The following is a 13,574-nucleotide window of genomic DNA, read 5'->3' as shown; positions in this document are numbered from 1 at the left end:
TGCAGATTCATTTATAAACAATTTTCTTCCTTTTAAGAATAAAGCATATTTAATACCACAAAACACCCCTATAGCATTAGATTATCACAGCCATTAATGATTTTTTCCACCAAAACCCTTCCAACCTTTTTCATCAAAGCCCTTTATTCTCGAAGGATAAATTTTCAAGCAAAGAGGGATCAACAAACTAGTTGCTTGAAAGCCTTCCTGATGCTAGGCTGAAGTTAGGAAAGGCTTAATGAAGGCTTTAAAATCCACCAGGGCTTCACAATGAACATCTGACTCGGTGATTTATGCATATTAATAACCTCAGTCCTACTGAGGCAAGCTGAGCTGTACATGTCCTCCGAATCTTAATGTCTTCAGCTCCACTGGGATTATTACAAATGTAAATTTCTAAGATTCTCAGCTATTAATCTCTGTCTGTCCTCCTGTTCAGCAACATAATGACTAATTAAACATCAAAAGACCTGTACAGGAGATCTTCTTTGACAGCTCCTGGCCCAGCTCTCTTCCCAAGAGAGGAATTCAAATGACAGGGACAAGTGGGTAGAGGCATATGAGCAAGCTACAAATCACTGCTATGAAATCTAAAAAATTCCACATCAAATGTGCATTTCGGCCTCCAGAACCACTCCCATTTACCTAGCCTCGCCACTCACATCCAGCAGATAGCCCTCCTAACGCTAAAGTTAGGTAATTTCTATGTATGTCTGGCAAAGAGCCCGATTTGAGCCCGATTTGTTTGCTATAAATAAAAAATGTAGTACTTACAGAAGAAGGCAAACCGGGGGGCACCTTTCTTACTTTCTTTGTCTGTAGAGGATCTGTACACAGAAAAACAACATTTCATCAGGTATCTACGCTACAGACAAAAAACAATAAATAGCTATGCTATACAGCTTTTTCTTTCCACCATGGATTTATTTTGCAATTTTGTGCATTTTTTATTATGTGCCAATGAAATTTGTCTTTCACATCAATATGAGAATGTGCTTAAATATGTAACACACTTATGTTCTTCTCTAAAATAAAGCTTTGCTAAAGAATTCCAATTCTTTCTATAAGGAAAGCAGTTACTCCACTCCTAAGAACACGAACGCTAAAGGGTGCACTGATGCCCTTATACACTTGCTAGGAAAGAGAGAAAGGTTTCAGATCTATAAGGAGGAGAAAATGGGACTTATTAGCACGAGAAACGCTTTCCCTTTCTGCACTTCAGAGTAAAGACAGAACAATCAAAAAGGAATCTATGACATGTTAAAGTATGATTTATACTCTGAAAACACTAACATGATGTAAATTTCTATAGCTTTTAGACTATACCAAGGTTGTAAATAAACAGCAAATCTAATGACCTAATTACTTTTCTTATTGCCTTTATTAGGCAATACAACTCAAATTGGCATGTAATAGTAAAGTTGGAGGTATGATACCTGCTTCCTTCTAACAATAATTGTTGCACCATCACAAAAGTACCCAGCAATTTCACTACCTAAATCAAGAATCTGAACCAGTTTACTCAGCTGCTAATAAAATTAATCTGAACAGTATGCATACAAATTACAAGTTAACTGATGCTCTGAAGATGAGTATCTGGCAAGATTAGCAGTTCTACAGTTAACCGATGGAGTCTTCAATTAAAATACAAAATACCTATTTTATGATTAAATGTCCTGAATGAAAACAGAAATTTTATTATACGATATGACAAGATAAAGGCAAGATAAGGTAAGAATATCTGCTGAGTATCTTTACTCTGATCATTCCCCATAGGGCATGTTTGAACAGAAAATAAAAGGACTTCTGGAGAAGATATTTACACTGCTCTCAAAGCGTCACCTGAAAGGGAATACTGGTTGGTTTCAATGAACTTTAGTAGCAAATTTAAAGAGAATTTCTTGAAATCCTGGACAGGCAACTCCTTCTCAGGTATAAAACGGCCATAATTCAACTTTGCTTTAAATTCTCAGTCAGCTGTTTCGTAACATTTAACTAGTCCATTAAAAAAAAAAATTAAAAAAAAATTCAGACATACTTTCTCGAGCCATTGGAAACAAGACTCAAGATAAAAGTGCACTTGCTTTTCCTGGCAGTTCTGGAAAAACATTTCCATAAATTTGTAACCACCACCTGCCATGTCCCAAATTACAGTCCCCCAGATTCAGCCATGACAGAAAGAAGAATATCACCCTGTTACCAGTCCAAACATGTTTCTAGCCCTTGAGCTTCTCTTAAAATGAAAAACATTAATAGGAGTACTACTCTGAGAACACTACACTTAGCTTCGTTTTGTTTAATTTAATAGTATCTGGAAGTTACCAAACTCTATATAGCTTGCACAAGAAATGCACCTAATCACATATTCAAGTATCTAACACTAATAAGACAATCTCAGTTCGGACTCTCCCTCAGTGACTGTTTCATACTGTAACGTTTCTGCCCACATCAGTACCCCACTCTACTCAGCACCCGAAGTCGTGTTCTAACAGACCACTTTGCTCAAAACCCTAACAGGTTACTATTATAGTAATTTCTCACTAAAGCAGATTCAGTGGGGGCTAAAACAATAATACTAATAATAAACACCACTCTTTTCTATTAAAGTTCAAACATCCAAGCAGCAAACAATTTCATTTTCCTGATTGTTCCTCTTCCGAAGTAGCTCTGAAGAACTGCTGTGTTTGATTCTCCTATTCTGAGGAACACTAATACTTGCACAGATATTTCTAGAAGACAGACAACCCCAGAATAAACGGCAGTTGTCTTGACAACTGGTTAAAAAGTTATAGAAAAATGGTATTTTATAATATACACACACACGCGTATATAGGTAAACTTCCAAAGTCATATTACGTTATAAAAATCAAAGATTTTTTTTAAAAAATTCAAGCCTGTTCAAAACTTATTTAGTGCCCAAGTAGTTTGCAGTACTAGTTAATACTAACGTTACTTCAAGAAACAATTTGCATTTGATGAAATTTTATTTTGGGTAAAGTATGGCTTAAGTTACATGGTTCCAACAAACAAGATTTTATTATGGAACAGAAGTGCTGCACAGGATGAGGGGCATTAAAAATCAAAACATGTAACCGGAGTAATCCTAATAACATAACATGCTAACATTGAAATATGATAGCCTTTAAACTAGAGTATCAAGTTACAACCTCTCTTTTTATACTAAAAAGATTTTTTTTGAATTTGCACACCCTATTATTCGTGATGGTCTTATAACAGAAACGATAGAACAGCTGGCTCATTCTTGATTCCTTAATTCAACAGCAAGTCTTTAGAGCTATGAAATATTACCACTGACTATGAGTAGGAAAAATCCATTTATCTCTAAGTATCTCCAAAATAAAATATTAATACTGTCACAGGATTACAACACTTTTTAAGCAAGTTCCTGCCTGCATATTTTGCAAGGTAGTTTAATTTTAGGATAAACTACTAGTCTCCAATTGCTAAAGAACTTTAAAGGCATGTTGAACCAATTACAATGAACTATATATTGCCCTGAATAAAGTTGCTTTTAGCATATAAAAGGCTAATTGTTTCCCCTTTGTGTCTTTCCCCTACTAAATAATGGTAATGACCTCAAGGTCAGGCATTTCCAGGAGTTAATGATGGCATGGGTTAAGGGCACTCAGCTGGTCATCAGTTCCTATCCATCTGTCATTATTGCTTTTGCAATTAAGGGGTTTATTGGAGTTTCTTGTTTGTTTTATAAGCAATACTGACCAGTGTTGAATTCAAACTAGCATCTCAAAGAAAATGTTAATAATTCCAGTTTATGTCTTATATAGCAGTTTGCTGTAATTTGAATTGCTGAGTACAGAGCAACCTCCAGTATATAAAATGAACTGTCAAAGAAAATAATGCAGCCTGCAGAAATGCACCATGAACAAAAGTTTTAAAACTGTGTATATTACTCACCAAGAGCTGGTGAGTCATGAAGTGGTCTTCGGCGTTGATTTGTGCCAGAAAATGGGTAGTAGGGTGTTCCAGGTTTTCCCGAGGATGACAGCTGACCTGGACTTCCAAGCCCCATATCTGACCGAAGCAGACTAGACTGCAAAATATACAGAAAAAAGTAAAATTAAGCTCTGTGGTAACTCATCTGTTAATATACCAGAGTAACTAACCGTTAACCACACATACTACTCTTGACATTTACAGGAATTCAGTGGGCTTTCAGTGAAGGTCTTATGAGTTTAAAAAAAAAAGTTTAACTTGTAAAAATTAGTATTCAAAGAATATACTATAGCATAATTCAGAAAGGCTGAGCAAGTTTGGCTGTGAGCCTCTGAAAAACTATAACCATTTCAGTTTAACGCATCTGAAAGAATCAATTCATACTTAAATTCTAAACAAAAACTGTAATATTTTTAGTTCGCAATGTAACACCTCTTCTATTACACAATATAAACATAATTGATAAAAACTGCTAAAAGTTTATAGTGTGACATTAGGTTTTAGCACATATTTAGAAATCCAGACTTATATTACTTTTATAAAAACATGGAATAATTGTTAAAAAAAAAATCAAACGCAGACAAAAGAAATAACAGATTAGATTAATACACAGAACATAAAAAATTAGGACATTTTAAAAACTTCAAAGCAACAATGTAGTTGAACCCTACCCTTTTCATGCAGTAAATAAAAACACTCTAAACACCTAACAAGTGCATTATATATGGTTTGGCCTCACGTTATTTAGATTTCTTCTGTGAAACCAAAATGAATGCTGGCGATTCATGAGAAGACAGTTTTTCCACGGTTGATACCATGCTCAGCCTCATTTTTGTCTGAAAATCACCAGACTTGGAGTGTAAACCCACAGAACTGTTTGAACAGAAAACATAACGCTACCAGGGCATCAAAATACATCCACCGCTGCTTGCTCCTGGCTGCTGCGTACAGCTGGCTTCCTACAGCAGCACCCATCGTGTTGCCCACAGCTAAAGGCACTCTGCTTTTAATATCGCCCAAATCAGATGGTCTTTTAAGGTCACTATGCAACCAGCATCCTTCAGAAAAAAGGGATATGGTTTCTCCACGCTTGGTCGTTATGTAGCGCGACCTTCACGTTACAAGGGGGGTAAAGCACAGCGGTCAGGCAGCAGGACCACAGTTTGGTTTTGCCCACCTTGGAACTGTGCTCACGCTTCCGCTGTGAGATGATGCAAAGCCAGAAACAGCTGGCTGACTGAACCTTTATACCACACCAAACGTGAGGTGCCACCTCAAGCTTCTCCTTCAGTCCCACCACTCCCAAGTCAACCTCCCTCCCCCCCTCAGACCACTCCAGAGACGCAGCCCATGCACATCCCCAAGTTCTAGAGCTTGTCAAACGGGCAGACTTGCAGACTGGACCCGCAGGAGCCACCCCAGCACCGCTGCCTCTGAGGGCTACAGCACCCACTGGAATCCGCGCAGAGCCCATTGCTCCCGGCTCTCCTCACCTTCCCTTCCAAGGCCTGAACACCCTTGGTCATAAACAAATGTATTTTTTGGATTATATCATTCAAACCAGCTCCTTTGGTGTGATGACTTGTGAAAGGTGAAGCTAACTCACAGGGCTCTTGGTAAAGTACTAAATCCCTTTGAACCTGCAGTGCACTGGGATCAGCAGAAAATCCAGCAGTCATATAAAATTCCAGACTATATACAACATAAGCAATAACCTCAAGTGTGTTTTTCCAGATAAATGGTTTTGTATCCAACAGCTAGTGATATTTCTGTCTTTCACTTGTCTGATGACTAATTTGAGCATGAAAACCTTTTATTTTAATTGAAAAGAGAGAGGTGTGAAAAAGTCACCCTGTTAAAAACTAAAGGAGGGCCCAGAAGTCTTAACTATTTCTTGCAATCTATCACACTGTCTGAAGAACAAAATCAATAATGATTAAAAATGTTAAGGCATAAAAATAATTTCCCTTCCACTCAATTTCTTCGTTCTTATTCTTACAATAAAATAATCTTTAAATAAGAATTGTTAATTTAAAACTCATATTGAAATGAAATACCCTTATAAGGAGTGATATGAACTTTAAACAAAGTATACAGAAAATAGGTGGGGGGTAGGGAAATCTGCTTGTAGACTGTTTCAAGATTTTCTAATTTTGCCTTTGACAAACAGTTCAGAATTTGTTGTTTTGCAGAAAACGTGATTATCAGAATATATGGCTTACATCGCATAAGACTGAATTTTGCAAAGGTGCTATTCTAAACACATATTAGAGTGGTGAACACTGTGCAGGAAACCTGGGCAATATTTTGTGAAAAGCAGCTCCCCCAAACCAGCACTGTCCAAAAGAAGAAACAAAACTAGTTCTGCACTTAGCCCAGGACTCAACCTTCAGCCCAAGAACAGCCAGGGCTGAAGAAAAACTTCTTTACATAGCCTGTGGGGAAGGGGAGGAAGTATTGTCATAGTTGTCATGTCAAGTAGCTGAAGCAAGGTCCCACTCACAGAATCCCAAACCTGCTGAGGCTGGCAGGAGCCTCTGGAGGTCACCTAGTTCAGCCCCTCTCACTCAGAGCAGCTGTCAAACACAATTAGGACCTAGGTCCCATTCGTGTTAAAGACAACTCAACTCTCCCTGCTTGCCCCCAGCATCTCCTCCTGATCATTGGCAGTGGTTCTGGAAATGCAATGGGAACCGTACAGACGCCTCCAGAGAAAGGGGTAGGAGGGTTCTTAGTTCCTCTGTGCATTAAGGGGGGGTGGGATATGACAGGAAAATCCCAACCAAACCCAATCACAAACAATCCAAAGCAAGCAAACAACCCCAACCAAACAGTGAACACTCCTACTCACTTCTGCGAAGCCATTCCCAAAGGTGTGTGTCTGTATCTTTCCCAGACTTCACCTCCAACCTTTACCTCATGCCAGTTGCCACTCTTGCTTTTGTCCTAAGCGATCCAGTACTCAACATTTTTATCAGACCCTGAATTTCAAAGCAGCATGGCTACTACGGCAACACTAAGTGTATAAGTAATATAATACGTACCCAGTAAATCTCAAGCTGTGCAACACACTCTAAATAAGTTTCCTGCTCTATATTGTCTTCGGGCAAGAATTTTTTATTTAAAAAACCCAAACCCCTCAGAAAGGGGGGGTGCACACAGAACCAAACAAAACCCCACAACCCTCTTCCCACAACCAAATGAAGCATCTGTTTTAAAATTTTATAATTGTTCCTCAGTCTTCCAAAAGAAAATAAAAATAGATGTCATTAGTTCAGCTTATTGATTTTTCTGCCTGTCTGAACCAATTGAGAAGCAATATTGATTAGGACTGATCCTTTCCTAAGGGCATCTGATAAAGAAAGGAATACAAAAATACCACTGAGAATAGCAAAAAAGCTTTGTATTATCAGCACCAAGCTTCTCCTGACTAAGTGCCTGAGGTCCCTGCACAGAGGCGGATCGCTTACATACGTAGTTTGCAGCATTCTCCACAGAGAACGTTCACGCTTACTCCGAACCTCATCTGCCAAGCACGGATCCAATTACTAAAGAATAATCAATGACTGGTTATTCTCCTGAACGCTGCTGAGTCCTGTCTGCATTACTGTTGTAAATAAACAGGCACCACCCTTAAAAAATTTGCCTCTTTGGATTCTAGAAGTCATATTTCCAGCTTCAAGATAAACAAGGATTTATTTAAAGCAATATTTTCCTCTAAGGAATGTGTGTTCAATAACCAACCTAAAAAAAAAAAAATAAAAAAAATACTTTTATTACAATCAACTAAGAACACAGCAAGCCTGATCCCAAAGAGAACAGAGAAAAAGAGGTAAACATGACTGCTTTACTTTTTAAATTTATCCCTTTGAGCAAAACCAAGGAACAGTTTTGACTGCCTAAGGGGAAAAGGCACAGCCTGACCCCAAAAATAAAGGCTTTTTCAAAAGCCACTATCTAGGCAAACGCTTTAAAGGGGTCCTTTTCCTAAAAAATTACATCAAAATGAAATGCAGGGGAATCATCTATTCAAACATTGTAAGGGTGAGGTGGGGAAAAAAAAATCGTATCTGGGCATGTGGGTGTATGTATTTATGCACCTTTGTCACAGAAAACAAGTAACTTGGACTTGCAGCTGCACTTACAGGCACCGCAAAGTTAGCTTCCATTCAAACCAACAAGCTAATCAACCATATGCTTGTATCAAAATGGTATGCCTGAGATTAAAAGAAGCTCCTTACTCGACACATTTTTAAATGTTTTTTGAATTGATTCTTTCAAACAATTTTAGCATGAAAGCAAAAGAGCTTGACTACTTTGGAAATTTTCTTTTCCCTAGCCCAACTCCATGAACCTTTAGCATCCCAAAGAAACAATTTGATGCCAAAATACTGCTCTGCCTTCAATGAACTTCTAGGACAGCGGCCAGCAGAATTCTAATATGTTGGTAAACACTTTGATTTTCTTGCTTAGATATAAAAAAAGAAATGTGGACAATAAAGGCCTACAGATGCCCTTATGTCATATTCCTTGCAGCTCCCCAGCATTTTCAGACTACATGTAGTCAAACTGTCCTGCAAAATGCACCAACATTTTTTAAAAAACTCACTCCATACTCTACACTACCAAATATAAGGTTCTACCTTGGCAAAAGTGTATTTGTTATAGGCAGTTAGCCTTGTGCTTCTTGGTCTAAATCTCATTCACATTCATTTGTTAAATGCAAACTTATTAGCAAACACTTCAAGAACTCAGATTTTCCTAGTGTAGCCATAGCCAAACTATGCAATAGTTTCATCCAGCTACAACTGTGTGCCTTTACATTACTCATTATTTCCTATCAAAAGAATAATATGGTTGAGGATAAAAGCATTAGCCCATTATATACAACTGATTATGACAGGCCATTGTGCTGGCATAATAAGGCAGGCTGCTTTGGCAGGGAAATGAGAGCTGCAACTTACCAACTGCAAACTGAGACCTTGAAACCATCCCCTCCCCAATAAACTAGTCAACTAGGTGTTATTTTTCCTAGGTTTTTTGCATTGGCTTTCTTCTTGAAAAGCTTATGCTTTGAGTCCCACTAGGTACGCTGTCCCTATTTAAGACCGGAAAATTGTCTAAATTTTTTTTAAAAAAAAGTACTTAAGTGTTTAGTTAAAAATTGGGAGCTTAGATACGTTATTTTGTAAAAGTAAATTAAGACAACAGCGCTCAGTTCAATCAAATCCCGCCATTACCCTACCGCACAGTCGAAGGCAAACTCACTAGGCATTTCTGTGTTTCTCAGAATTACGCAGAGCAGAAGCAAGTGCGTTCCTTGCCTTACTGTAAACTTGAAATGCTGTGCTGGGTACAGCAAAAGTTTCACGTACATGTCCTTTTATTCCATGAACCATTTGGATGACATCAAGCATCTATAAAATGAGTCTTAATATTTCACGTCTTGCGTTCTAGATAAACCTGACGATTTGCATGAGCTAGTTTAAAAGAATGTAACAAAATGAAATCCAGTGCTGCTAAACTTGTAAAATCCCCTCAGCTGTGTACATTGTGACTGTGGTTCCAAAGGGAAACCTAGACCAAAATTAAAACATCCACAAATCACTGCACTGTGAGATACTAGTACAGTACAGAGGTCTGGGCTGCGAAAAGACCGTTCACCTGAGCTCCGTGTCATGCAGTTTCAGCCAAAAATACAAACAAAATATTAAGTGTTGAATTTCATTTTACTCAAGTCTCTGATCTTTGGAAACTGTAATGAATATGCACTCCAAAATAGGAGCTGAATTTGGAAAAACACTGACATATGATGTAAATTCATTTTAAATTTAAATTCCAGAGATATGTTTGCAATTATCAGCATGTTGTTAAAGAATCTCATCCTGAGAATATCATCAAATAGTAATGTGAAATACAGTGTTACCATTTTGAGAACAAAGGGACCCTGAATGAGTAATCAATAGCAACTGGCAGAAAATGAGGCATTAATTATGATCCTCTCTAGTGTTTTGTCTCAAACAAGGTTTCATTAAATATATTGTGCTAACCTGTACATCTTCAAGCCATCACCAATAGATCTGATCAGATACATTTTTGGTCTGCTTCAGGAGGAGGAAAAGATTAGAATTAAAAAACCCAAAACAACATCTAAAGTGTTATATGCTAACTTGAGCATTTTTTTCTTGATCAATTTAAAGGAAATCAGGGGTTGCTAATAAAACATCTCAGGAGAGGATCCTCCAACGACATGCTGGTAATTGCAAACATATTCCTCATTTTAAAAAAATACTCAGATCTTATAATCTCAGTGTAGTCTCTTGAAAATTTAATTATCATCTCCTATACCTAAAGTATCATGCAGGTTTGAGAAGATAATGACAGTCATCCATCAACTGCATCCTGCCAGTGTAATCAGGCTAATCTAGCTCACTGGAGTAAAAAACCACCCCAGCTACCTACGGTACTAAATACTGAAATGATGCAACATCATAAACAAAATAACAGACATTCAGTTTTAGTGTCTTCCCAATTAATATTAACACTGAAAAATATCAAGGTATCAATACATTCTCCTTTTACACCAAAGCTTTTCCTGATCACCATGAGCTGCTTATTCAATGTGTACACCTAAGCAGAATTTGCTACTATGGATAATTCTGTTTAGGTGTAAATATACTGAGACTGAGCACAGAGACAGAGACGGGAGAAAGAAGTTTATTCAGAATTCTGTATATGTTGTTTCAAGCAGTGGGAGGAGTAAATATTAAATGCAAAGGGAAGGAAACATTTTGTATTCCTTCTGCATCTAAGTGGCTTTAAAGCACCTGATTAATACAAATATTTTGAACGAGTCCTTTCCTTCCCTCCTGCAATAGTGGCGTCCCTGCACTGATACCGCATATTGGCAAGACTACAAATTCTGTCTTATGCTTCTAAAAGCAGCACCCTGCTGATGTTGGTGTCCAATCCCCGAGGTTATGCTGGCTCAGCTTGTCTTCGCTCATCCCCTCGGGCAAGGTATTTTTGCGTTGCTGACTGAATTCTAGGAAGGCATTACTAAGCATTGTGATTACAGGTCAGGCTCCCCTCCCTTTGCATTTGAATCTTTTCGCTACATTATGAAAACAGTAATTTGAACAGCTTCCTTACTGTGATTATACAAAAGCAGAAGGTTTGTGGAGAACTGCAAAATGTCAGAAAAGAAGCAGCTGAGGGGTTATTCATCTACTTTTTAATTTTTTGGTACCAGTCTTCCTGCTTTTCTCTATGATTACAAGCATAAGAAGTCAACATTATAATAAAAGATTTTATGCTGAATCTTATTTACAGAAGTCAGACTATAAAGGATATTCTAAAGCTCAAACTATCCTTGCATCTGTTTCTCCCTCTGCATCTTCAGCAAAATTATTTCAAAAGATTTCAGACAATTAGTAGAATGTTTCATGTATATGGTATGGAAGCTGTGCATCTCCTCTCCCACACAACCAGGAAGAAAAATCTCACTTGCTCTAAGCACTAAGTCAGAAAATGTGTAACAAAAAACCATCACTAATATAGCAACCAGACAATTGTCAGGACTTAGCATGATGGACCCATACGTTTTCACGTACGACCAAGTGAGTGTTAAATCCAATACCAGGGTGCTAGTAAATGGATAGACGAGCCCAGTAAATACCTTGGGCTACAATCCCGTCCCCCCTTAATAAATGTTATCCTTCTCTCCCTGCTCTTTAGCAATCTGTGCCATCAGGAACACGATCATCTTGAAAAGCACAACACAGCTGAAACCAATGCAAGTTGGATGGTTTAGTTCCACAGGTGAGGAATCAAAATGGCAAACCTGTCTTGTGCTTCTTTCCATCCACTGACTACCTGCTCCAGCTCCAGCCTCTCCTAGCTCACCCTGGCAGCAAACACTAAGTCACAGGTTGCTTACACCACTCTTACATCCCCCTTCCCAGTTCTACTCAGGGCCTGTATTCATCTTGAAAGCAGTGATCCGTGCAAGTGCAAAGTTTGGGAAGGGACTTTATCTCTCTGTGAAGTAAGGAAGGCAGGCAAATGGATACCTACCATGCTAGAGCAGTTATAGACGAAAGGAATAAACACTTTAAGGAAATCCAAAAGGGCAATCCAGGTCAAACAGACAGACAAGTACAGCTGAGAGAACTGAGCTGATCTTTTCCTCATCCTCCAATAATACCATAAATTTGTAACTGAGGAGCACCCAGATCTGAGGCAGTAAGATTAGCTGGAGACAAATAGCAATTGGCCAAAGAAATTGTATCTACACTCCATGGTGCAACATGCTTTTTACTTCCTTATGCAAAATTTTTTATATATATATATACACACACATATATTTACGGAATATTCATTACCTTAAATACAATCAAACACAATCAAAAATTAAAAGGAGGCAAGAAAATGTGCCAACCCTAAATATTGTGAGAAAGGCAAAGACAAGGAACAGTTTGTCTGCTTAAGACATTCAAAACGATTCCTTGCAGAACTGTTCCCCTTTTATAAATAGCATCCCTCCCCCAACTATAACTAAATCTAACACCTGCTACCCACTTCATTCCGGGGGGGATGTCTTCCCTGATTAACTTCAGGTGGTCACCTCCAGCTCTGGAAAAAGAAATCTAGCCTGTCCCCTGTACATTTTTGGTTTCTAAAAAGGTTCTGCAGGCTCCTTATCTGCTGAGAGACAAGATCTATTTTCCCAATAGCACAGTAAGTGATTCACTTCTAATAAATCATAATCAAGAGGAAGTTAATATTGCTTGATTACTTCTGAAGTAAAAAAATGAAGCAAAATAAACTCAAGTTTGGATATTCCATCTGCCCTTAAACTATATATCCCTCTCCCCATCCCAGCCTTTTAAGATGGTATCAGCTGGCAGAACCCAGCGTTGCTGCTTCAGTTAACATTGTGTCAGCCTTTCCCTCAGAAGCCGCATTTCTTAAGAGATTGATAGCTCAGCTGTAAAAATCTGCTTTGGGGAGACACCTGATATCAAAGGTGTCACAGGAAAGGAGATTTAAAACAGAAAATACACAAAATAAAATCAGTTTGTCAGCTTTTAAGTTACATTGGTATTAAAAATCCCACACATGTACAAACCTTGCGATTTTTTTTTATTTCATAACTCTGTTACTGGATTGAAATAGACATTATGTTCCCTATACTGTTTCTAAAACTATGTGAGGAAGAACAGCAACTGGAGCCGCTGCTTATATTCTTTTATAAGGCCAAACAGATAAGGAAGGTCCAGAATATCATGTATTCTTCTGCCTCATTGGAAAGATCCATCTAAAGCATCTTTAAACACACTGCCAGCAGCAAGCAGGAAGAGCTTTCTTGTTACTGTTTAATAGATTTTTAATTTTATTTATTTAATAATAATTGCAGGGGTGGGGGCAGCTGTGGAGGGAAGAAAGGAAAACACTTTGGGGAACCATAGCTGATACAATCTGACATTTTTATTAGCACTAAAGTAAATCTAAATATTTTTTTTAAAAAACCACAAAATGGTAGCCCCTCTATAGCACCTATGCTTTTTTTATTATCAGCAAACGCACATTTTTCTTAT

General features: G+C 37.9%; 1 protein-coding gene across 8 annotated transcripts in view; it reads right to left on the bottom strand.

Annotated features, from left to right (window-relative positions):
- The window catches only part of TCF12 (transcription factor 12), a 173,860-nt gene that overhangs the window by 51,420 nt on the left and 108,866 nt on the right, over nucleotides 1-13,574 (bottom strand). For all 8 annotated transcript variants that reach the window (XM_037395904.1, XM_037395902.1, XM_037395906.1 and 5 more), the window contains exons 8-9: nucleotides 3,937-4,072; nucleotides 775-827 (exon numbers count right to left, since the gene is read on the bottom strand). In XM_037395904.1, the coding sequence (XP_037251801.1) occupies nucleotides 775-827; nucleotides 3,937-4,072 (189 nt within the window). The remainder of the gene's footprint in view (nucleotides 1-774; nucleotides 828-3,936; nucleotides 4,073-13,574) is intronic.

Source organism: Falco rusticolus, chromosome 7 (genome assembly GCF_015220075.1).
Source record: "Falco rusticolus isolate bFalRus1 chromosome 7, bFalRus1.pri, whole genome shotgun sequence".
Taxonomy (NCBI): Eukaryota; Metazoa; Chordata; class Aves; order Falconiformes; family Falconidae; genus Falco; species Falco rusticolus.
Note: the sequence above shows the minus strand (reverse complement) of the source record. Positions and strands in the feature narration are given on the sequence as shown.